We start from the raw sequence: 26420 nt of genomic DNA, 5'->3' as shown, positions 1-26420 counted from the left end.
GCTGAGGATCAATTCAAGGACTGATGATCAGCAGCACCTGCTGCAGCTCACACTATTACATCCTATTTAAGCAGTAAGAACACATTTTCTCTGGGGCTTCATTTTTGTTTAATAATGGCGTGGTGAAAAATGTTAATATGTTATAAATCTGAAGTTGTATTTGCCTGATACTAAGCCTCACTGTAATCAGATGACATACATTATGTTGCACATACATTATGTTGCACATAATGTATGTGTGCATACATAAGTACAACAGTAGTACATGATATTACATATTGTTACACAGGTTGTACCACTGTACCTAATTAGGTACACACACTGACGAGATGATGCAACAGCAACACTGTAAAATACAGTGTTAGATTTTGTTATGTTTTTACACATCTGTTGAATGCTCAAGGCTTCTTCCTGTTTTTTTAGTAAATACTAGGATCTGTTGTTTCAGCCATCTTTCCTGTCATATAAAAGTCAAATTGTTTTTTTATATACGACATCCAACATCAAAGACAAAGTGAAAGTTTTGAAAGTAAGCCTTCTTACCACTTGAAATTCCGTTTTTTAAATTATCCTTTATTTGTTCCAAAATCTGGGGTTTCAGCTGAAAGAGTGAGGCTAACATTGTAACTGTATGTTCTTTAGTATATACAGTAAGTGTGTGTGCAATTAACACACAAGAGACAAGGTTCGGTTTTAAAAACTCTCAGTAACTCTATTTCTGTATTAATGTACAACTGTTGAAAATTACATCATTTTTTTGTTTATTTTTTTCCTTTTATCTATCTATCAACAGCCATTTCCAGAAGAAGAGTGAACAATGTGAGCAAGACCGACAAAGAAAACAAAAAGCAAAAAAGAAAAGAAAAAGTGAGATGAGGGCAAAGAAAGGAAGAGAGTGTAAGATGAGGGAGCACAAAGGTTTATTTTCTGCAGTGGAGTGCTTGGGCATGGGTGTGTTAGCGAATGCATGCCATGTCAGTGTCAGTCAGAGATGCTGTAGTGTCTGAATTAGCTGAGATTACACTTGCTGCTTCATAACACTGTCACCATCTGATCAGTGGAAATGTAGAGGGGCTCATAACGGCAAACACAACCGAGCAACAACGGTCCAACATCGGAATGATGAGGAGGCCGGATCCAGTAGTTTTATTTCAACCATAATGACTGGTGTGTTTAATGTGAAGTTCTTGGGTGTGTGGTAACAACAGTGCTTTGTGTTATTCTTCTGGGTCTATGAGTTCACCTTGTTTTAGATCAACAGCAAAAGAAACTGAATTTCAACTACGTTCATACAGGTCATTAACTGCTACAAGTTACTGGCTCCACATCAACATGATCTATGTAAAACCACTACTCTGCATCATCATTGTACTTGTAATACAAGCTTCTGCATCCTCTACAATGTTAAGTCTCCACATGATTTTCTCTGGGTAAGCATCCCAAAAATCATAGGAATCCCTTTGAAAAATAATTTCTAAACACTCCCTTTCAAATCACACGATGTCATAAGACCTCACCCTACATGATCAGATCTGAAAGCTGAAGCAAGTGTAACTGATGTCAAACCAAAATACGCAAATAAGACGAGAATGTAAAAGAGGAAGGTGTAATACAATCGTGCCATCCTATGACCCTGCAGCATTATGGGAGTGAGAGGAGGGAAAGATGTAAAGAAGGAAGCAAATGAGCAAGAAGCCATAGAAAGGGGTCAGCAGGACTGCAACACGGGATAGTCATTGAAGGAAGCAAAGGTGGGAGGGAAAAGAGGAAGAAAAGAAGGGAGATGCTGGTGCTTTGCAGTCCTGTTGGAGATTCAGGTGTCATGGAAATCCTTCAGCAGTGTGCGCCGCCTCTGCTCAGCAATGTGCATCTGATTTTCCAGATCCTGCAAAAAAAAAAAAAAAAATCGTCTATCAGTTCCCCCTTTTATTCTGGAATTTCCCCCCCGGGGATCAATAAAGTATCGATATATCTATCTATCATCTATGCTTTTGTGCAGCTCCTCTGTATTTGGATCAGCTGGTTCTCATCTTGCTCTTGACACTACAATGTATTTCTTCATGTGGCTTGAATCAAAAGGCCACTTAGAAATGTGAAACATGTAATCACTTTCCTGAAGATGTCTGTGCATGCTAGCTCTTAATGCACCGACACCAGCCTTAGGCTATGTTCAGACTGCAGGTCTTAATGCCCAATTCCGATTTTTTGGTGAAATCCGATTTTCTGGTGTGCTTGGTCACATTACAAAATAATATGCGACTGCTATCACTCTCCTGTGTGAACGGACTGCAGGAAGAACGCTGAGATGTGTGTGGGTGCGGAGTGGTGGGACAGTGATGTGACTGCTTTTAGTGACACTGGCTTCATTCATAGTTTGTCACTCTTTACTATGATTTCATTCTTTTACTGAACTATACGTGGTATTTAGAGTGTTTGATTATCATTTGATCACACTGAATTACTTTGAGAGATGTGTTTGTCTTATAGGCCAAATGTATACATTTTTAAAAAAGTCTGTATCCAAAGAAGCATCTGGGGCTGAGAGCCATGTTTATTCCTAAATGTCAAAAACATCTTATAGTTTTTTTCTTATAGCATGTAACAGAAGCAGGATATTGTCTTCAACAGTCAGTATATTAATTGTTGTGTATCAGTGTATCTCTTGCAAAGAGAAAGATCCATACAATTTACAATGTAAGTGTATAGGTCTATATTTACCATTTAACACCTGACACCTTTTTAATATAGTGTCTAATCTGTAAATACCTTAAACATGAGAGATGGGTATATTAGGTTCTATGACTCTTCATTTGGAACCTTCAATACAACAATAGGATTTTGGCAGTATGCGCTCTTACCCCTCTGTCACTGGCGCTGAGCTCCCCCTCGCCTCCCACCACTCCTCTTTCGTAGCTGTCAGCTCGCTCCACCTTCCATGAGAGATTTTCTATTTCAGCTTCCAACTGAGCCTGTTGGTACTCAAACTGCAGAGGACAAACAAAAACGGACACATAAGGCCAAAAACACCATTCACCTCATGATATGAGACACAATATATAGACGAATACTCAAAATTGACCTTAGAAGGCCAGGGTGTAGACGAGACCAAGATCACAGATTATGTTGTTACTATACTATTATACTGTGTATTAAGAACTTGCCAAAGAGAGAGGATTGTGTCTCACCAGTTTCTTGCGTGGACCGGACTCCATGTAATAGGCATATGGGTAGGTATACTGCAGTGTGTAGCGACACTGGAAACAAAACATATACATAACAGTGAAGTCAGGTGTGTGCCCGTTCTCTCTATTTTACAGTTCTGTCATACTCTGCAAAGTACCTTAGCGAGCAGCTTTGCAGCGTTATGCAGGTACTGCCAGTCAATCCAGGTTCCCAGATTGTTCATTACTCTCTCCTGGATCTTCTCCTGAATCCTCTGGTATGTCTGAGCCTCCAACTGCAAAGACTTGTTGTGATTCTCCCACTAGTGAAGTAAAAACAAGAGCACGAAATTTTACAAATAACAGTGTCTTTTTTGAAAAAGAAAAACAATGTTGTAGTGAAAGTGTGCGGTAGCAAAGACAATTCAAATCCCAAAAAGCTCAACACTACCTGCGCGATTTAAATATTTCTGCAAGAGGCAAGCCTGCTTTTACACAACAGACGGGAGCAGCTCAGTCTACTAATATAAGCAGCAGCAACCAGGTTTCAGTATCACAAGGCAAGCATCATATTAGTTTCAAGCTGTTGTGACGACCCACAGACACTTATTGATTAGGGCAAAAAAATGAATGTGTAGATCGAGTATGCAATACAGTGTCAAAACCTAAGTGAATATTTCAGTGGCTTTAATACAAATATCCACCAAGTCTGCTGGTGTATCAGAATAAAGAAGTTTGATTCAGTTACGTTCCAGCTTTAAATAAATCTATAATATATAAACATCACAAAAGTATTTTTTTAGTCCAGGTGTTTCTCTAAAGGCTTACCCTTTCAAAGTAGAACAGGTATTTCTTGAGGGCCTCTCTGGCCTGAGCCTGCTGGCTCTGGTTGACAATATCAGGATTCTCTTTGTAGCGGCTGCACTCATAGTATTCACTGCCGTGAGTCTTCCAGTCTCCAAGACACATCCAGCAGAAATCTGTAGACGCATATGGATTTTCAATGACACAGCATGTACATGTGCTTACAATGTTGTACTATTAGAGATCAACAGCTTCCTTAGGTCTACATGTGATGCATGGTTCAGTAATGCTTTGTGTGTCTTTAGATCAGTAATCTCCCTTGGTTACATGGTGACTTGACAGACTGTTCACTGGACTAATGGATATAAAGAGAGAAATACTAAATAGCACAAAGTGGTATCCAATGTTATTTTGCTGTTTCCATTTACTTCAGGATCAGTCATTCTAATCTGGTACCTAAAAAAGTAAAGTTGTAAAACCCTGAAAAATATCTTACCATGTTTGCACTTGGAGCATTGCTGAAACAAAAGAGAAGGTCGAATTAGTCTGGCAGAATTCTGATAAATCAACCTTGGCATGTCCCTTTCATTAGATAAAGTACATCTGTGTGTACATGATGCCTTAACACAACTGGTTTATAAAAAGAAACAACAGCCTGCATATTTGCTTTTGAGTGATTCAAGTGTTAAGGTTGAGAACCCGCAAGCATAAGGTAGGTCTGACTCACCATGTGATTGCATCCTCCATTCTTCTCAATGCAGATATTGCACTTAGGACACTAAAGGGAGAAACACAAAATTCTTAGCTTTCCATTTCAATCTGTATTTCACAGTTGAGATACACTCTTGTTTTCTAAATGCTAATTTTAGGGAGACCAACTGTCATAGTTGAAATTGAAAGCCCTCACTGCTTAATATAAGATTTCAGCTGCTCATCAGGTTTAATGGCCTCTTTTGCCATTTTTTTTTCACTGGGTGACGGTCTAGCCTACAGTTTGCATGGACTGTTTTGCTGCCCTATGCAAGACCTTCCAGAAAGAGATCTTATCTGAACGGTAGCAGTTTGCTTTAGAGGCTGTATGTATTATTCTGCATTAATAAAGCTTCCACAGCATTCTATCTAATGTGCACTAATGGCTCCCCTATACAATCAAGAGGCTGGCTTTAGAACCATGTGCTGATTCAGCTGTAGCCACTTAAGAAAGAAGAGAGAGGACAGAATGAATGTGGGTATACAACCTTTGGCATTCACACATGCGCATGCACACTCCCTCCAGCAAAGATCTTTTATACAGAGATTTATTTTGAAGGAACAAGAGTAGGAATAAGAGTCACTATACAGTATGTATGTGTATTTATGTACGTTTACATGTAGGTCCTTACATCTTTAGTGTGCGCGCTGATGTAGTTGGCAGTCTCTGAGTCATCTGCGCATTTGGTCAGCCATTTGCGAATTGTTGCGCAGTCTGTGGGTGCATGGTACATCTGACGGCATTTAAAACTGAGGGACAGAAGACAATACAGACATGTGTATTTTTACTATTCACAAGTTAATAACAGTTTCATTATAAACAAAACCGACTGGCACTATGTAGCTTTACCACAGAATAACGTATACACTCAGTCTCAACTTTTCATGGATTCATAATTCAGGCTAAATTAAACAAGGTAGTTAATGGCAACCGCCTGAAAGTGTAAACAAAGCACAGTGTCGACTGTGTGTAACTGACACATCTTGTGACACCTGATAGACTTCTAAAAACGGCTGGAATCAAAAAGCAAATTGTAGTTTTTGTTAAGGTTTGTCAAACCTGCATTAGTCAATTGTTAGATGAGCAAGCGCCTGCTCTGGACATCAGCCAGAGGAGGCGCTGTGGCTGTCAGCACAGTGACCTATCTTGATGCAGAGCGACAGCATAACAGGAAACTAAATGAAGGTAGCAACTGTGTGGAGATGTACATTTGACATATTGAAGTGAACAACCATGTCATTGCCAGCTATGTTTTCTTGAAAATGGGCAGTAAAATGGCTAACAGCAGTGTTATGTTTTTTTTTAACTGATGGGAAAAGTTCCTCACCATGGCATCCTTATTAGTGATATAAACACTACACATTTATGAGGTTGGTATAGCTTGCAGGACTATATGAGTGTGTCAATAGTTATTCTGTATGTTGTACCAGAAGACTTCACTGCAGCGGCTACACTGCACTCTGCGGGCCCGGGGCTCCTGGACCTTGATGACAATGGGACAGTCTGCACCTGGACACAACTGCAACTGGAAGTGACTCTGCAGAATGTAGATCAAGACAATGATTAAGGAACATACATGTTTGTTGGTTATACACGCAGCTTTTTAATATGAGGTCAAAACACATGAGGACAGTCACGTACCTCGACATAGTCTCTGAAGAGGTAGCGTCTGTATTTGTCCTTTAGCTCCTCTCCTGGCAGCAATGGCAGGACAAAGTCTTCTGGCATCTGCAGCGAACAGTCCTGAGCCATACATGAGATACCTGAAAGCACACAGCAAACAACACACAGTAATCTCTGAAAGTGACAAAGCCATACACAAACAAAGAGTGAACAAAGGCATACTTTGACTGATAGACAATCTAACCTCATCCTAACCTTTAGTGAGGAGTTCTAACCTTTTAATAGTCACTTGAAAGAGTCTGAAAAAAGTGAGAGTACTCACCCACTCCCATGCCATCTTTGACCAGTACAGTGCAGTGCTGCTCCCAGCATGCTTTGCAAAAGGAGTGCTGGCAGGGCAGCGCCAGCAGGGAGTCTCTTCGTACGACCTGTAGACACACACCACACTGGAGGGACTGAGGGGTCTAAAAGACAGGAACAAGGAAATAATAATAATAACGGAAGCTTAGTCTACAAAGAAAAAAAAACAGACTCTTTTTACATATAATATATATTATAAAGTACAATCTACTTAAAAGGTACATGGCTTGTGACATCGATTAACAACTGTTACATCAAATTTTGTGGAAAAATAAAATGCAAAAACTGAAGCATACTTAAACTTAAGTATAGGTATTTGTACATAAAGTCAAGAACTGGCATCAAGTACTGACCTTAGCATTATGGTTTTATACAAATAAAACGTAACTGAATTGAAAATATTATTATATAAAGTACTTCAATGGCCAATCAATTATATCCAGACTTACAGTGACTGATCTGCAGCTGCTGCTGGGCTGGACCAGAGCATCTGACAATAACAGAGAGGAGTTGGACTTATATCTGTAGAAAAGAAAACAAGGACAGGACCAGTTCAGAGCTTTATTTTAAAAAAAATGGGGCCATCACTGGCTGTCAAATCAGCCCTGAACATTGTTTACATACAACATTTGAATTACTGAAACTTATTTCTGTGAGTCTGTTGGCATTACATAACTGTTCCAGTCCTTCTGGGTCCCTTTCTTGAGTAAAGTTTCTCTCATTAGTGGTGCAACAATACACCAATGACCCAGCTGAGTTTGTCAATCACAATATTGGAGCAGGATGGGGTCTGCGACATGTGTCATGGAAGTCGTAATGAAAAAGGCTTCAAGTGTGACAGAAAATAAACAGAAAGCGGGGAGGAAAGCAGACGCCACATACCTGTCCAGTATTTGTGAAACCTGCCAGTGAAAATGGACAAGGATCAGTTTTGCTACTGCTGGTAAAACCTGTGAGAGAAAACAGAGAGAGGCCATAATATTTAATTTAGAAGCAATACAAAATCCTTATAGGTGTATGGTGTGGTTGTCTTGAAATTAATTTGTAATGACATACAGTGTGACAGGGATAACGCTTGGGTTTCTAATAAAAAATAAATGCACTACTCATATAAATTAAATATAAAGCAGTGGTGGAGGAAGTACTGAAGCTTGGTACTTAAGTAAAAGTACAATTACCCAGCAAAATATATACTCAAGTAGAAGTGCTATATCAACAATCCTACTTGAGTAAAAGTCCAAAGTGCTTACTTTGAAATGTATTTAAAGTATTAGAAGTAAAAGCACTCGTGCACCAAATATTATTAATATTAAATAAATATCAATCAAATATTATTAATTAATTAAAATAAATATTATTATATTGAATTGAATTGAATTTGAAACCTTTATTAGTCCCACAATGGGGAAATTGCTCAAGGCAGCCCAGCAAAGAGCGCTATGAGGCTATGCGGGTAAAGTGTCTTGCCCAAGGACACACAACAGTGACTAGGGAAGAGTTGGGATCGAACCACCAACCTTCCGGTTACTGGACAACCCTGCTATACTGCTTATTATATTATTATATTGTTATCCATTATTGAGTTCAATTGCAAAGGATATATGGACAGGTTAAAATAATCTTAGAATTAAAACTGACAAATGTGTAGTTCATTTTTCAGAACCCAGAACCAGCTATGGACAGGAAACATGCATACTACTATATATTTTTAACAGTTATATAAATAGTGTTGCCAGCGTGGAACAGTGATATGAATACCTTAATGCAAGAATCACAACTTTATAATCGAAGCTGAAAATAACTTTTTGTTTTTGATCACAGTATTTTGCTACACTAACCTTCAGTGCAGCAGCCACAGTGTTAACCTCCTCTGTCAGCAGCCGCTGACTTTCTTTGTAGGTCAGACAGGTGAACTGGTATTCCTCTGGGTCAAAGGAGTCAGCACCCTGCTGCTCCACGTCACTGGCGACACCTTCATAGTAGGAAGCAATGTCACCTTGATCTTCCTCTTCTCCTCCATCGTCCTCATCTTCCTCTTCTTCAGAGTTCACCCCGAAGTCTTCTTCATTGCTGTCTGATGCCTGGCTGTTCATGTCCACAGACATCCAGTCGACCGAATCAATCACCCGGACAGGTAGACGACCCGCCTACCTGTCGGAACCTACTTGTCCAATTGACAGAAATGGCTTGATTGAAGTTTCCCCTCCCTGTTTTTTCCCCGCCTCCTTTCCACCACCTCTTATCACTTTTCAGAGACACCTTGCCTTCCCGTCTGTCTGAGGCGCCAAAAGAGCGCGCTCAGCAGCAGCGGAAGAAGCAGAAGAAGTCACACTCTCCGTCAGTCATAGGGAAATCTGATCACGAGACAATCTGTAGAAAGAATATGACCCTGGAGAGTGGGAGTGACAAATGAACAAGGAGGAAAGAGAAAACAGAAGAAAGTTTAATACATTCTATTCATAAATATATCTCAGAATCCCAATCTAAAACATGACAGCTGATTTTAAACAACTAGTGACTGAACACTTTCCAAAATACAGCAACCCTGGGATGAACACTAGTTAATCTGCACTGTCACTTTAGTATAGTCACTGTTAGGGTCGGGTGGTATCCAAATTTTTATACCGTCATGCGCCCTCCATATTTTACCCTGGTATACGTGAATACCATGCTGTGCCGTGCAAAAACAACAGCACCCGGTAAGCTGAAAACCTGCTGGTCACGTTTTCCGCTGCCATATTTAGTACCTGTTACACTGCTTCATGTCAGGGTCTATTTTAAATTCACACATAACCCTTACACAGTCTTCTGTTCATTTGTATATCTTGTAAATTCATATGTCAATGTATAGCCTTATTTTTGTTTAGATGGTATTTTTTTTACTTATTTTATTTTACCCCATGCATGCTTCTATTATTATATGATACTTGTTTTATGTATGCACCAAATCTATAAGACAAATTCCTAGTCATGTGAAATCTTCTGATAAAGAGAATCATTATGTGTGCAGATTGTGCTTAATAAAACTAACAGTAGGGAGAAGAGCCGAAAATCTGTGGGAGTTTTTATGTGTACCAGCTGTGGATGGGACAGACATATTTTCTGCTTGTTTCAAAGCTGTTTGTGAAATTACTACTAAGCATTTTTTTAGAAGTTCTCCTTATTCTCACTTCTCATCATTTAGTGCCCATGATTTGCAGAAAAACTCTATGTACAAAAACAAAACTGTGGATATAACTACTGATGCCTTTGTCTCTAATTAATGGCCACTCCATCAGATCCAGTGCAACAAAAGGCTGCTAATTTATGATGCAGTGTTGTCTGCAGGCAGGCAAAGTGAAGGATTATGGGAATGCAACTAGGGTTGGGGGATATTGGCAAAAAAAGTAATCACGATTAATTGTGGCATTTAACCGATGACGATTCATTTGACGATTAATTGATGACAATTGCACTGACATGTTTTTGACTCTAAATCGCCACATTGTTCTAAAATGATACTGACAAATCATCAGTCAAGTTAACGACTTCATTCTAAGGTTAAGCTGGTGAGTAGTGATTAGGCACAAACCAGCCATGTTTGAAATATTTATTGATAACAGATGCACTGCTTCAAAATAATAATGAAGCAAAGTAACTTAGTCCTTCAAATGTTCTTATCTTAAGGTCAGAGAGCAGTGCATCTCAACATTAAAATGTGTCTGTGCAAATGAACCTGTGACTGGAATATGTCACAGACTAGTGCATGTTTTCATTCATACTGTAGAACAGCAGCAGAAAAAACATTACAAACCGGACAATTCCACATTTAAATGTGCACACGATACAATTTTGCACAAGCAGCCTAAATGCAACCAAAGCAGCAGCTATGAAATTGCACTTTTGTGCAGTCCTCTGAAAAAAAGCAAAACAAGAAACAAGCACAAATATCCGTTATACAACACTCCTCTACAATATTTTTCATTCCATTGTGTGTCTTGGTGTGTCACAGCAGAGCGACCAACAACAGTGAGCACAGCTAACAGTATTTATTCACTGCCTCCGTGGGGCAAAAAATATCTACAATGGATAGATGTGTATCTACAAAGCTCCACATAATACCAAGACTCGGAACCACACTGTACTCCTAATATTGTTGGCAGCTCCACAAGTTTTAGGCCCACTCCGGTCATGACTGTGGTGTCTGATTAAAATTGTGACTGCAGAAACTCTACCTTCACTTTCTCATGGCAGAAAAAAAGTCAAACTCTCACGTTGGAGACATTTGACAGCTCGGATCTACCCAACCTCCAATTGTCTGATCAATATAAAATCCTGCACACTGCTGCCCTAACCTGGCACCAGTCCCAAAGAGAACTGCTTGAAGCTAAGAAATAAATGGGTCTGAGTGCTGTATTCGGAAGTACCTAGACAAGAGAGTATCTTCACAACACCATGGCAAGGCATTAGAGAGAAATCTGAGTCGGCTGACACCGATGAACTGTTGTCCATGGGCGAATGGAGACTATCAAGAGTCTAAGAAGCCATCAGTGTTAGAGGTGTACTCAAAAGAAGTAGGATCGAATTGAATTAGAGAGGCGCTCACCATTGTAAGCTGTAGACATTTTGCACATTTCTGGCCTGACTCTCAGATATTTATGATTTGGTTTGTTTTTTTTTAGTAGTTTTAACTCTAATAATTATCTCTACTTCATCTGTGTAAGCTTTGAACATTGCACAGCACACACACAAGGGGGGCACGTATACACACAGAAGTAAACTGTAAATGACAGCAAAGCACTCTCACAATCATGACAATGAAATGGGAGTCTATTACCAAAGGTCAATACATTAATCCTATTATTAGTAGTGGCCAATTCACTGAACCATGGCACACAATTATAGCAAAACAAATAAAGAAATCAGTGGCCCTTTGCTTTCTTCATCAAGGATGAAGTGGCCCTTTAAAAGATCGAGCCCAGCCCGTGTTAGAGGCTTTTTAAGCTTTTGATTACAAAAGGGCATCATTTCTTATGAGAACATTAATGAATAGAATATGAAACATGCATAACACAGAAAGGTAAAATTCACAAAAAAGAACACATTTTGTTACTTTTACTTTTGTATAGGCTTTTAATTGTTGAAACCACTTCATGGAGTGAGGGAGTGATGCAAATGCCTAATGTATTAGCAACTACTGTGGAAAGACAGAACTACTATTGGTCTATTGGTCATATAAAGAGGTGGGATCCGTTTTAACCTTTACAGCACTCTGTTTTCTAGGTTATTTTACTTCCTTTACTTTTCGGCCTGCATTGTTGTCACTATAAAGGGCAAGCCATTCATACCCATCCATAGAATGCCGGCTGTATAGATATCTCTGAGAATTTTGTAGCAATATGAACCATGACACTGCATGACAAGCCGACTGAAAAGTGTGCTTAGCACCCAACAGACCTGAAGACATAGCGTCATTATGTGTAACTGAAATATTACATAATAAATGTGCTTTACCTTAATTTAAAATATGTCTTTACATTTGACACTATTGAAAATAACTAAACAAACCGATGTAACTAGGCATGTGCACAGGAGGAACAGCAGCCCACCTGTACGGCCTTTAAGTCCCTGCTGTGTTTATTTTTAATGTTTAAGTGGACTGCAGTGTCTGCGATATTATGGAAACAACGCAGAAGTGATCTCGAACCTCACTGATTTCAAAACCGGGTTATTTCGCAACACTCTGTCTCACTGGGAAAAAAATGGTGTTGTCAGAACTTGTGCGTTTTGCTGTTTATTTTGATATGCACTGTGTCGTGAAGCCTGAGTGGGGAAACACTCAGAAGTACTTCCAATGACACTTAACAGAGAAGGTGTGGATTTTGGAAGCAAGGTGCTTGAACATGCCCAAACACACTGAGAACAAGCCCATTTGAGCTGGAAACAACAAGCAGCAAAGCAGAGACGTATGACCAACATGTCTCATGTCTACAAATCACACATCTGTATGAAGTGATGGAGAATGATATGCTTCAATGTCCTGACTTATGTCTCATGGAATCATTCCCTTCATTCTTAAGAATATCACCACAGCACTAACATGAATTAAACGATTAGACAGAGATTTTCTGTGTACGCTGAGCCACTTGGCAAAGCAACAAAACTCCATTTCCAAGCAGTCAATGCACCGTGGAAACCAGGTCCTAACACTGTTGTGCAGCACCATGTCTGCCAGAACCATTTTTGAAGATTTGTGATACATAGTTCAACAACTATCTAGTCTCCGGTCTTACAACGTGAATGGAAGACATGCAATACAATCACACTGCTGAGCTACGAACACTTAGCGGGGCTTTAACGCAAGATAACCACAGATGTAAGGTAGGCTTATATTAACATGAACCATAGTCATCGTGGTCAACAAATACTCCATCAAAGAAGCACCTGGGTGCAAATAAAACTATTCACCTGCACAGAACCCAGAGTCAGTCTGCCACGGTGTGAGTCCAGCGGCATTCCGCCCGATCCAGGATAAAAATAGGCAGCAAACTGGGCGACACACATCTCGCTAGTCTAACATGTTACAGCGACTCAGCACAGATTTGGTGGCTGGTCTTTGGGGGAAGGGAAGTAATGTGTTGGGTGCGATATTCAGCAACTTAAAATCCGCCTAAATTTCGGCAGTTCGGTCCGACAACGGGCAAAAGATAAAAATGTCAGTGAAGTCAAATGCACAGCTCGGCTGGCTAATTTAGCCGCATTAGCTTCCTAGCTAACGTGCTGTCAGTTTTGTTCAGTACTGAAGTAACGGCATGCCAAACCCACGACTCCGGCGGATAGACTCTCGTGTAGTTTCAGAATAGACTTTCAAAAAAGTGAATTTAGTCCCGTTACTAGAATTCACAACAGGCAAGCTGGCCAAGCAGCTACATCTCCTCCTCGCACACGCTCGCTGTACCCTTGCACCTCACCCACTCTAGTCCGGGGATTGAGATGTAAACAAGGCCCTCTGGAGCTCCGGAGTAAACAGACACATTTAAACAACCGTTTCATTAAATTACACAGTTTAAAGTCGGTAATGTTTACCTCTCAGAAAAGAGTCGACGTGGGCCGCAGTGACAACCAGAGGCGGGTTTTGTGTGGGGGAATCCAAAGAGCGATTTACACTCTTTTGCTTGGTTGGTGACAGACAGTTACAGAGGTACTTATCGGTGACGTCACTTCCGCGTTTCTAATGCCGGCCTCCTCTCTACTAGGAAACATGTCGCCATTTAACTCCGGACTTGTCCATTTAGCAGTAACAAGAACATAACTCCACTCAAAATGGGTTTTAAAGAATACTGAATGTTTGATTGGCTGATGTATAGATAGTCACATGAAAGCAAAAATCGAAACCATATTAAATGCTTTTAATGATGAAAGCAGATTTTCAGTTACATTTCACATTCTAATGACGTTTTCTAATTAGAAATGTCAGAAACAACACATTTACATGTCTTCCAGAAGAGGTCTTTATTACAAAAAGGGGTTAACTCCTGCATTCAGGCTTCCTTGATACTATTTTATGTTTATTTTTAACATTCACTTTCATAAAGTGGCACACCTAAATCTCTTTACATCAAACATTTTAAGTACTGTTTAATAGACAAATTGAGAACTTTAAGGCAAACACGTTCTAGTTGTTGCTTCTGCATGTGCTCAGGAAGTCACATTCTATATTTTACATTTGTGCATCTTCACAAAAGAAAAAAAAAATGAGCATCTTTGTCAGTGCTCTCATATAAAATGCCTTTACCAGTATATGTTTACTCTTTGTAAACACAAATTAAACAAATTAAAGGCAACTACAGACAAGACAGAAGATGAGAAAATGCAATAAATAATGCAAAAATTCAGCCAGTTGACACACTTTTCCTTCGTGTGCCATTTTATTTGTTTGGCACTTCAAGGAACGCGACGCAACAATTGTTTTTACGGTTACAATAAGAGTTTTGCAACCAAAAACGTGTGACTAGTATAAACAATTCACGTTCTTTTCATGATTTCTCAACAAGTGGAAAGCCAGGCTGGAGGTCCCCCACACCAACACAAGACGATCATATCTGCCAGTGTGAAGGCAGCAATGCAAATAGCTGCAGTACACTGGCAACCTTTGAATATGGGATTTTGGTATGTGTTGTGGGAAGTTACAAAAACACTGGAAAATACAGTATACAACAGGAATATGTACAGAGATCGTGCTCAGTGTCAACATTAGAAGACAGATCTGCACCTGTGTGTATAAACTAGTGACGTACTATTTCAACAGCAGACTGTAGTGTTTTCCAAACATGATCTCCAACATCACATTTTCTCAAAGGGGAATAAATGCTTCTCTTGAACCCTCTTCTTCTTCTTCTGTTTGCTTCCACTCTCACCGTCCACTTCTGCTTGTCTGTTTTGGGGCCAGGACATTGCCAGAGTCTCAGATGCTGTCTTAGCCTCCCCACTTCCACCCTCAGCCGGCTCCTCATCAGATGAAAGCCCAGAGTTGTCATCTTCACGAGCAAGGCTCTCTAAAGTCTGGTTCTTCTTGCTGTAGCGCTGCTTGAGCCGCTCTCTGATGATTAGTCCCTTAACCAGCAGAGTCCAGTTGGAGATTGCCCTCTTTTCTCTTTTCTAGAAAGTGAATAAAAATAGGTACTGAAGAGGACTCAGCTTTAATTGGAAGTAAGTAAGCCTCATGTGGTATTACACACTGCATGGTCATGCTTGGCTGACAATGAGCCATTTTAACATGGTTTCAAACAAATGCAACAAAAGAAAACACACAGACACACACAGACACAGACAGACACACACACCTCTTTCTCCTTCTGTTTCTGAATCTCTTGCTCCTCCAGCCACGCAGCTCTGAGGACCTCCTCATGCTCCTCACACACAATGTAACCATCAGTCCTGCAACAGACACACACATTTGTACCCTTACAGTTAAAATGTTTATCAAGAATGTTATCATATCGTGTCTTCAGTAACAGAAAATTTAATGTCTCGTTAGTAGACTTTACAACAGGCAGTCTAATAGATTTGCCCAGAGTAGAAATGAAGTCTTAAGACAAAGCAAGACATCACATACAATAAAGATTAAATCTGAGACTGGCATGTAACTAATCTCACTGAGAGGTTCATGTAGAATTATTTATCATTCCGTTCACATGGTAATATTCATCTTACACAGGATGTGAGAATCCTCCATGGAAGTCAAACCCTGTGACTGCAGCTGCAGTATCAATGTTCAGCTTCCTGGCTACGCGGTGCAGGTTGGGCAGCCTGACATGAACACAGCCCACTGGTAACATACAGGGTTTAAATAGGTAGACGTTTCCATAGTCGTTACAGGGAACCTTATGGAACATAAAAACAGAAGAAAAAGCATTATAACATCACTAAGTCTTAATGTTTATATCACTAAAATCAAAGCTGAATATCAGCTAAATTATTAGGTATACATTAAACAATTCCTTTTGTTGTGAACAAACTGTGCACAGTTTCTGAATATTGCTCAGTATCACTCAGTTTTCATGCAGCTACCTTCCCATCGACAGCTATAGGTGGTTGGTACTCTTCAGTTTGCCATTCTCCAAACAGAGGCAGGTCCTTTTCATCCTTTTGCTCGCACGTCTTCCTGGCTTTACGGGAATTATTAGAGAAGCCCTTCACCATCTGACACAGACACAGCAGCATGGTTAAACATACGGTATCATCTATACCGCTGATGTCATATTAGCATATTATGAAGATTTGTGGTGACTTTTTTGTTTGCAAAGATGTGATTACACATGCCACATTTGTACATTATGCTTAAAAGTTCTAGTCTATGTTTTTGTGCAGAAACATACCGTAATAAAAATGATCTGATCATAGTACAAGCAACATAACTCATTTACACTACTTATGAAGCAAAACATGTTCATACTCAAAATTCAGAACTTATTCATTTCATTGTTAGCAAAGACTCTATGAAGGAATGCTGGATAACGTTGTTAGATTTGTAGTTTTGGTGTTTATATGATTGAATGAAGACTCAGAGCTTTCATTCTGAGGTCAACCATCTTAAAACTGCTCATCTTGTCTAGAAACAAAAGTCACCAATCACTCATAACACATACAGTATAGAGATCAATAGAAGAGTAACAAAGAAAGTCCTTCACCTTGTATGGCTCCTCTCCTAGTCGGACAGTCCGTGCCTCTTTCAGCCAGGTGTCTCTGGAGTGAAGGGTGTGCACACAACTCCTACACAGGAAGAGAAATTATTGTGGTTGTCATTAAAGGTGTGAAACGGTGGCCACTCAACAGTCGACAGTATTTTATGAGAAATGCTTAAAGTTAAGTTGTGAGAGTAGTACTACTAACCTAGAGTATACTGGCTCTCCTCTGCAGTAGCCCTGGACAGTGGCCGTGGGAGGATAGATGGCTTCATACTTGAGCAGGTGTCTCTTTAAGGCGTACAGCGGGTGGTTCTTGTACTCGGTTATTGAGACTGGCAGGGGTTTGCTCAGAAGCTTATTCTGAAGCTGGGTGGGCGAGCATGGAAACACACATAACATAACTTCAGAGAGATAAAACATGATAGGCAGGATTTTTTTTATGACTCAAACATAAAAAGAAAACATTATTATAACAATATATCTGCCAATGTTCACTGTCTATATGAATTGGCATGAACCAAACAAGAAGCAGTCTACTTATTTTCATTTAAGATGTAAAAGAACTGTGTAAAAGCAAGATCTCTAATATTATTTAAAATATATAAATCATCCAAAAACAACTGGTTAGTGACCTGCTAGGTAAGCTACATAATTGTTCCTTGCTGCGGGGGCAGGACTGCAGTCCTCTAGTCATAGTTTCCATGCTTTCCAATAATAATGTTTAAAAGTTAGTTTTTTTGTGCAAAAACATAATAAACTTGATCTGATTGTAGTAGGTCTTAGTATTAGGCAACCACAACTTCAGATAAGCAACAATAACATAACTTCTTTTCACTTCCATTATTTATTTAAAGGTGAAACAGGTGCTGCAGGTATACAGACCTCTATAAAAACAGACGTTCGGGCAGTTTGCTGCTCTGGAACATTCAGGTGTGTTATTACAGCCCTGGGCTGGTTCAAGGTTCAGTGCCACATCTGGGTAAAATAAACAGAGCAGAAATCTCTCCCACTAACTGTCAACTGGCAGTGAAAGAGCGATGGTTTGGGCTTGTTTTACAGCTACATTATAATAAGACCCACTACAGTCAGATCATTTTGTATTATGTTTTCACACAAAAACATATAATAAAAGAAGGGGTACACACTTTTAAACCTGACTTTTTCAACATAACACAAAAAAGTCACCAACACAATATGCATATAAATGTGTTACAGTATCATGAAGGTGTGTTAAGCTCCTACAGTACGGCGTGTGAAGGGGGTGTGTGTAGCAGGTGGTATGTACCTCCTTATCCTCCTTTATGTCTTTCTCATCTTCAGGTCCCAAGAATGGCTGAAGTGTTTCTTCCCACCAGTCCTCATCTACACGCCTCTTCCTGGTTGATGTCATCCAGGTAGGATCGTACTTCCTTCCTAGGTCCTTCAGAGACCCATCCCCGTCCACTGACACCACATACGTCAGTGGTGCAGTTGCACTCTGGACGCAGAGATGAGGCATCCCAACACCGTGATCCACATCTACACAAATCCAGGAAGACGTTTTCTCTAGATATACCTCCAACCATTCATCTGCTCCAGGCCCCTCCTTCTTTACCCCACTCCTCCTCTTTGTTCTGTTGCTGCTCATACCCTCTTCCTCCTCCTCCTCCCACTGTCTGTCCTCATCCTTCACTGTCTTTTTCCCTCCACCACTCCTCCTCCTCTCTGAAGCAGTCTTTTTGTTGTTGCTCTTTCCTTTCCCCTTGTTGCTCTTTGTAGTTTTTGCCTCACTCTCTGCCTCCTCCGTGTCCTCTTCACTGGTCACCTGATACTCCTCGTCATCATGAATTCCCTCCCCCTCGCCATCTTCTTCACTGTCAGTCTCCTTGTAGCAGACCTTTGAGGAAACACTGCAGCGTTTTTGGAGCTTGCGTCTGTGCCCTCCTGTCTGTGTAGCCCTCTCTGCTTCCTCCTCAGGCTTACCCTTCGTTTCTTTCTTCTTTGCCTTCTTTCCTCCTCCTCCTCTTCCTCCCTTGACATCCCCTCCTGCAGCTGGTCTCTTTGTTCCAGGAGAGACCTTAGGCTCACTGGAGTTAGTCTTGGAAGTTTCTTGGCTTGCGTGGCCCTCTTCTAGGACACCAGTAGATCTTCCAGCACCTTTTCCCTGGAGAAATATCAGAGACACATTTGAAACCACAGACCTGCTAATATTGTGTAGCTGTAGTTTCACTTGCATAAAAGCTCAGTAAAATAGCATATTAGTACAACAGAGTACAGAAGTACACCCTATTGTATGGTGTTACCTATCAGGACGTGGTAGGAAATGACTAAAATGACACATATACAACCTCAGGTGAATGACAACACCTGGCATTTTACACACGCTTATATTGAGGTCTGCACACCTGCTGATGATCAATTCAGCAAGCGCATAGATCAGCAGCACCTGCTTTCCCTATATATTTCCTATGGAAGCAATAAGGGTAGACTTAATAATGGCATATGTGATATATCTGTTCTTGTTGTTCATCTGAGGTTGTATTACATCATTTTAAGACCTGCTAGATGACATTTTTATGTCCTGATATGTAGAATCCAAATAGGGTGTACTACTTTTTTTGTAGTTTCCTGGTCATTAAAATCATGCAGGTTTTAGTTCCAAGCTCAAGTAACATCAGAACAGATGATCCATACCTTGCCAGATGGGGGTTTGAAAGGAACTGGCTGCAAAGAAAGCACCAATCGACAGAAGAGCTGAAGAGACCTCAGGATCAACAGGAAAAGCTGGAAGAAACAAAAAAAAACAGCTCCATGCAGTGGCTCTATATAAAGCACTACATTTTTAAATTCATAAATAAATGAGTATTTCTTTAAACCCAAACCTAACATCTAGCTCTTCTCTGCATCTACTCTAAACCTTCTGCCCCTTCAGCCTCACCTGCATGGACCCTACCAACTGCCAAAAATAGGAGGGGTGATCAAAGTAAAAATCGGCATCAAAGGTATTCTCCTATAACTGTAGCTCCACATCCAGCTATCAATGCAGACAGATCAGTGCCAAAAGTAGTCAGACACATTGTGTGTTAAAGAGAACTCTAACATGCTGCAAGATATGTTGATAAGGATTCTCAGTCATCCAGATCCTTTTCATACATGGGGTAGAAGCAAGATTGGTGCAAGATATCCTCCACAGACAGTGAGATGATAGATCTATCCAAACTCCACCTACACCCAAGGTGCTATTTCACATCACTCTCTCTCCTGCTTAATAGAAGATGGCAGTACTGTATACACAACACCAATGGAAAGCTGACAGTTGTGCAGAACTCACATAATCAGTAACCAAAGATGCTGCCTCCCCTCTCCCTTTTATCAATATCAATATCTGATCAATTACCAAATATATACACATTACTGACAATCGCACAGAAGCATTGTTACTCATTTGTAACCATAGGCTGCTTTGCATTGAGACACCAGTCTGTAGGTAAACTACCAACATGAGTCAACTCCTTGTGGTTTCTGGCTGAGAGGCTGGCCAGCCGCCTTTCCAGGAGAGCCCGGGGGTCTGGACGCTCCTCGCAGGGAAGACTGGGGTTGAGGGTGAATGTTGTTCTAAACCTGGCAGGAAAAAAAATAGCACGAGGTGAAATATGAACCAAAGACTGACAACTCTAGCAGCTGCAGACTTCCTGATGTCCATATTTGGAGTTTCATCTCTAGCACAGGTCGAATTTAAGGATATTACAATTGTCTCCCATTGCACTTATGCACTTCACATTGCAAACACACACCATTTTAGCAATCCACAGAGGTAGTTTTGGTCAACACGTTCTTTGGAAATTGTGCTGAAGTGGGCCGGCAGCAGGGACAGGGTGACGGCCAGCAAGTCCTGCTCACTGCACAGGCTGTTGTGGAACATCCCGCTGGCTATAAGGCACATGAGGTGGACCTGAAGCAACAATGGCAGACTATTAAAAGGTAAAAATATCTGTCAACAAATCAGACACAAGACTGCAAAGCACCGTGAAGAAAAAAGTCTGAGTTCACCTTGTGTGTGTCCATTAGCAGGTCCTTCTTATATCTGTTCATCATTCTTCTGAGGTACGTCTCAAACTCCGCCTGCGCCTTTTGTCTGGTGAATTGGAAATACATTTAAATTGAAATTGGCACAAATACCTGCACTTTAAATGCATGCAGCCTGCTCCCACATTTATTTACCAGCAAAAGTCTACAGACTGAATGTCATCTGGTAGACTGTAGGCTAAGACTAGTTTTTTGATGTCCACTATAGACTTATAGACATAGTCTGGACTATAAAGTTGCACATATTCTTCAAGATCTAAATTGACATGGTAATTAAAAGAATACAGGACACATCTAGATATGCAGCTGCTTGTCAGCCATTTGTTCCATTTTATATATATACGACCCACCAAATGTATGTGTATATGAAAATGGGAACAGTTAAAAATCCTTGAATTAAAGCGGAAAGTCCCGACTAATGTGCTGGAGTACTCACTTCTTTCTGACCTCTGGAGTCTCAATCTCTATCTCCACAGGTTGAGAGGGGAGGAGTGGTTCTGGAGGATCACCTGGTCCCAATGGCTCAGATAACTCTACACACACACACACACACACACACACACACCGTTCACTTTTTATGATTTTTCCTTTTTATATCTATAAAAACATTTGACTTACAATAATATCTAATATCACCTTCTACTTCCTCCCAGTCATCCTCATCTTCCTCACTGTCCCCCGCCTCCTCCTCCTCCTCCTCCTCCGGTTTCTTGATGTTTACTTTCACCAGACGTCTTGGTGAAGTTACCATGTCAAAGTCCTCCTCACTGTCCTCCTCCTCTTTCTCTGGTTTCTTGGCATTCACTTTGACAAGACGTCTTGGAGAAGTTACCATGTCAAAGTCGTCCTCGCTTTCAGGCTCTTCTTTTGGTGGTGACTGGAAATATTTACTGGTTGTGACAGCAGTGCTGGTGTCAGACTGGAGAGAAGCAGTGTTGCCTGCTGCTGCTTTTGAAGACTTGCGTGGCTTAGGATGGACCTTCCTCTTGAGCTTTTCCTCTTTCTCTGTGTCATCATCACCTGGACAGACAGGGAGACATTTTTTAACACTGAAAAAAAACTGCACAAGATTAAAAACTAAATTCACATAACTGTGCTGCTGAGAGACTGAGAGTAATAAACATGGTGGTGGCAGTATAATGCTGTGGGGATGTGCCAGTGTGTCTGGAACTGGAACTCCTAAATAAAACTAGTATGTTATGCGTAAAATGTTGTTAAACAAAACGACGAAATTATTAAATAATAATAATAATAATAATAATAATAATAATAATAATAATAATAATTTGTTCACAATTATGTGACCAAACTACAAACTAGCTACTAACTGCATGTAACGGTCCAACAGTGTGTTTGGCTCCTCACAGTTCTCTTATTCAGCACAGATGTAAATCTAAACCACAGCTTTTCAATGTTTGTCATCATCTGGTGTTTGTATCGTTCCACAACAAAGCTGCAGCTGATGAGCTACAGCCAGCCGTGCACAGACACTGTTGACAGACACGGTTCGTGTGTTAAACAGATGGCAGATGTTCCGTTCCAGTAACCGTGCACATCATCCACGCACCTGCACTCCGCAGCTCCTGCAGTGTTTTTGTGGTGGCACAAAGTGAAAGCGCATCACTTTTCATACCTGCACCTTTCTTCTTTGCTGCTGCTTTCCCTCCGCTGCTTTTCGCTTTCAGCACTTGCTTCAGTTTCTTTGAGACGGCCGGTGTCTCTGCGCAGTCTCTCCGCTTTGCCATTCTGTCTCCTGTCTCTCAGAAATCATCTGCATGTGTTCGCTGTATTAAAAAGACCAGCTGCTTCTCAGCGCTCCACAAAGAGTTGTGTAAGTTCAGCGGCGTGCTAGTTACCCAACACTGCACTTTTTGATTTTTTTTTCTTGTGTTCCGGTTGTTTTGGAGGCCTGCCTTGAACAGCAACCGCGTCTTCCTCTCTTGTTTTATGAGGCTACTGCTGCCATCTAGTGAACTGGATGTGGAACTGCAGGGATTTGCAACTGCTGGGAACAAAAAAAGTTGTAAAGTTTACAACCTCTACCTTGGCGTGTCCGGAATCACTCACTCACTCATTCACTATTTACTATGGGGAGTTCACTGTGGGGCACCATGTACCATTCTTCTCGTCGGGCTGCGCAATGCATGACGGTACATAATTGTAATAATTGTCAGTGTTTTGGATGCCATCTCTGCAGCCTCTGACTGCTGATTGGTCGATGTTTATTGTCACAATCATTATGATGGCGTGCAGACATATAGGAATACCTAGACGCCGCATTGAGTGCTGAATCTCGCGTCAACACGAAAGTGGAGCGAACCCCTGTATCAAGAATAATGGCCCCCAAATCTATTCAACATCTAACAATCAGTGTTGCTTCCTAACTGTACAGGTTGATTTTACAGAGTGACTGACTTGGAGATAGGCTACATTGTGTTGTTTAAGTGTTCCCATTATTTTTGAGCAGTGTATATTAATTAAATATTCCTTAAATTTCATGATAAATTCAATTTCTCATAGCACTCTTATGTCCATCCTGTTACGATGTGTCCCCTCTGTTACTATAGAAAAAGTAACAGGGGGATATTTTTTGCTAAAGTAACCTATTGCTAGTACTGAAATGAAATAAAAGCTAGCACAAAGCTAACACAGACAAAGATTTTAAAGGTAGGATAGGAGATTTCCTTCTAATGCACTTTTTGTTAAATTAGTGTAACTTCTCTTTACAATCCGATAGCAACCCATTAGTTCTGCAGTTTCGCATTAAAACGAAGAATATGAATCATCTGTGGAAGCTATAAAACACTAAAAGCATCAGCCAATCCTCTGGGTGGACCCTGCGCAGAGTATTGGCTGGTTGTCACTCTCTTCCTGCTCTGCGCACACCAGAGAGGTACGTGCATGATGGCCGAAGTCACAGACCGCAGCTCGTCTTCAGGTAATGCGCGTACATGTGATTGGAGGTGTGGCTACGGGGTGAGCTCTGAGAGAAAGCGGCGTGTGTTTACTTTTGAAATCTGGCTGACTCTCACTGAGTTTTCAAAATCCCCTACCCTACCTTTAACATATGTATTAACCATGTTTTCAAAATTACAAAGAGTAATCATTGTATACTATAATTAAGGGTAACGGGGTGACATTATGCTTTACCACCTCAGTGAACCACTCAAATTTGTTTAAATGTGATACTTACTCTGCTTCTTGCAGATGGCTTCCCTCCAAAAAATGCTACTTCCTAAGTGTCACATGACTAGATGAACAGTTGGGGTTTTTTTCAGAGGTAGGTTACTTTCATTAGAGTAAACATTGACCAGCTGAGTGCTGTAGACATCCAGGATTCAGACCACTGCTGCATTTTCTTTCAGTGGATCATGTTTGTGTCCCCCAACAGCATAGGCCTAGAGCAGCATAGCTGTGCTAAAAGTTAAGATTTTATCAGCCCTATGACACCTGTTCTACCTGTGGCTGAGGTGACTGTATCTATAAATATCAGCCCTACACACTATGTTTGAGGCTACCTATACACCTTACTAAACAGAAAGGTTTTAAGTCTAGTCTTAAAGATGGAGGCAGTGTCTGCCTCTCGGACCCTGATTGGTAACTGGTTCCATAGTAGCGCCTGATAGCTAAATGCTGAGATCTGAGTGTCCTATTAGGAACATATGGTACTATCAGGTCCTGCAGATATAATGGAGCTAGACCATGAAGAGCCTTGTAGGTTAGAAGAAGGATCTTGAAGTGTATTCTTGAGTCCACTGGGAGCCAGTGAAGAGACGCTAGAACAGGAGAGATATGATCCCTTTGGCTGCTTCCTGTCAGAACTCTAGCTGCTGTGTTCTGGATCAGCTGCAGGCTGTTGATGGAGTAATGTGGACATCCTGACAATAAAGAGTTGCAGTAGTCCAGTCTTGAAGTAACAAAAAGCATGCATGAGCTTTTCAGCATCACTCTGAGAGAGTAATCCTGTAATCCTAATCTCATGTTCTAATCTGTGTAGCAGGATACGATGATCAGCACTGAGATCCATTGGAATGATTACAGAGACGAGTCCACGGTGTGATGCCATGAGGAGGTCATTAGTAACTTTAAGCAGTGCTGTTTCTGTGCTGTGATGGGCTCTGAATCCAGACTGGAACGCATCGAGCAGACTGATCCTATGCAGGTGGTCATTTAGCTGACTTACAACCGCTCCTTCAAGTAGTTTAGAAATAAAGGTGAGGTTGGAGATCGGTCTGTAGTTTCCTAAGACGTCTGGGTCCAGTGAAGGTTTTTTAAGTATCGGAATGATCACAGCAGTTTTAAAAGCCTGTGGTACATATCCTGTTTCCAGAGACAAGTTGATCTGTCCTAATATAGAGTCTCCGATCAGAGGAATAGCATCCTTGAGGAGCCGTGATGGGATCCAAAAGACAGGTAGTAGGTAAGACTTACTGATGCTGGTGGTCAGCTCAGGGAGGCCGATGGGCACGAAGCAGTCCAGAGTTAGATCAGGATCTGTTACCAGAAGTAGTGGTGGTGGCAGTCACAGAGAGATTGTGGTTGATTAGTCCTCTAATTGTGGTGATTTTATCGGTGAAGAAGCTCATGAAGTCTTCACTACTAACAGCTGCAGGAATGCGAGGCTCCACAGAGCTGTGGCTCTTTGTCAGCCTGGCTACAGCGTTAAAGAGAAAGCGCGGGTTGTTCTTGTTTTCTTCTATTAGTGATGAATAGTAGGCTGTCCTAGCTTTACGAAGGGCCTTCTTATACGTCAGCAAACTGTCTCTCCAGGCCCTCTGGGATTCATCTGCCACTTCAATCAGAGTATAATTGAAAAAAATGTCTAAATCTTTTGACCCCACCACTTTTGACAGCTGTATTGATGTTGAAACTTTTGTTCGGTCTTTTAATAGACATTGTCTGACTGTTTTAAAAGTGGTGGCACCACTTAAGTGTAGCACTTCTGCAGCCTGAACCCACTGCCCTTGGATAAACCAGGATATCATATCACTGTAGAGAAACTGTAGAAAAGTAGAGGGAAGGTGGAAATCCACAAATCTTGAAGTTCATAGATTACACTTAAAGGGACTTATTGCGGCATTCAATGATATGATAAAACAGGATAGATCTGCCTACTTCCGTGACCTTGTAACAATGAACAAGAAAAATCCAAGAGTACTGTTTGATACCATTCAGAAAATTGTTTTTACAGTTTTTTGTGAATAAGGTGGAAAACATCAGAGCTAACACACATGCAAGGGCACAGTGCTCTTGGTCCTCTTTCTCCCCTGTTAAGATTAAGATTAAGATTAAGATTAAGAAACCTTTATTAGTCCCACAATGGGGAAATTACATTTTTGCAACAGCAGATACAGACAGCAGAGGATAAGTTAAGAAAGATATATACATGATAAATAGACCACCAATAAAATAGAGAATAGAATAGAATCAAAAAACAGTTTACATATTAACAGTTATTGCACAGGTGAGTGGAGGTAGAAGGGTTCTGTA

General features: G+C 40.7%; 2 protein-coding genes across 2 annotated transcripts; both read right to left on the bottom strand.

Annotated features, from left to right (window-relative positions):
- Positions 1-686: 686 nt before the first annotated feature.
- Positions 687-13908, bottom strand: arih2 (ariadne homolog 2 (Drosophila)). Its single transcript, XM_028410230.1, has 15 exons — positions 13765-13908; positions 8538-9088; positions 7582-7649; positions 7149-7221; positions 6662-6803; positions 6358-6479; positions 6144-6253; positions 5348-5465; positions 4693-4743; positions 4462-4483; positions 3990-4141; positions 3341-3484; positions 3186-3254; positions 2859-2984; positions 687-1885 (listed from the first exon to the last, which is right to left on the bottom strand). The coding sequence occupies exons 2-15, from the start codon at positions 8802-8804 to the stop codon at positions 1814-1816; spliced, it is 1536 nt and encodes a 511-aa protein (XP_028266031.1). The 5' UTR covers positions 8805-9088; positions 13765-13908; the 3' UTR covers positions 687-1813.
- A 317-nt stretch (positions 13909-14225) lies between these two features.
- On the bottom strand, positions 14226-22844 carry xpc (xeroderma pigmentosum, complementation group C). The gene is made up of 14 exons (XM_028410729.1): positions 22564-22844; positions 21567-21950; positions 21367-21463; positions 20895-20979; positions 20639-20796; positions 20345-20465; positions 19539-19628; positions 18151-19008; positions 17071-17231; positions 16869-16950; positions 16249-16380; positions 15892-16061; positions 15522-15615; positions 14226-15336 (listed from the first exon to the last, which is right to left on the bottom strand). The coding sequence occupies exons 1-14, from the start codon at positions 22673-22675 to the stop codon at positions 15022-15024; spliced, it is 2859 nt and encodes a 952-aa protein (XP_028266530.1). The 5' UTR covers positions 22676-22844; the 3' UTR covers positions 14226-15021.
- Positions 22845-26420: the final 3576 nt, after the last annotated feature.

This window comes from Parambassis ranga, chromosome 7 (assembly GCF_900634625.1).
Source record: "Parambassis ranga chromosome 7, fParRan2.1, whole genome shotgun sequence".
In the NCBI taxonomy this organism is placed as follows: Eukaryota; Metazoa; Chordata; class Actinopteri; family Ambassidae; genus Parambassis; species Parambassis ranga.
This window is presented reverse-complemented; position numbering and strand designations above follow the sequence as displayed.

Bases quoted from the DNA above. Each gene is read 5' to 3' on its own strand.
- xpc (XM_028410729.1), bottom strand. From the start codon at position 22,675: ATGGCAAAGCGGAGAGACTGCGCAGAGACACCGGCCGTCTCAAAGAAA. The intron at 21,464-21,566 runs GTGATATTAGAT...GTGTGTGTGTAG, and splicing joins TGACTGGGAGGAAGTAGAAG to AGTTATCTGAGCCATTGGGA. The intron at 20,980-21,366 runs GTGAGTACTCCA...CCAATTCACCAG, and splicing joins ACTCCAGAGGTCAGAAAGAA to ACAAAAGGCGCAGGCGGAGT.
- arih2 (XM_028410230.1), bottom strand. From the start codon at position 8,804: ATGTCTGTGGACATGAACAGCCAGGCATCAGACAGCAATGAAGAAGAC. The intron at 6,804-7,148 runs GTAAGTCTGGAT...CCTGTCTTTTAG, and splicing joins GCAGCTGCAGATCAGTCACT to ACCCCTCAGTCCCTCCAGTG. The intron at 6,480-6,661 runs GTGAGTACTCTC...GTGTGCTTTCAG, and splicing joins CAAAGATGGCATGGGAGTGG to GTATCTCATGTATGGCTCAG.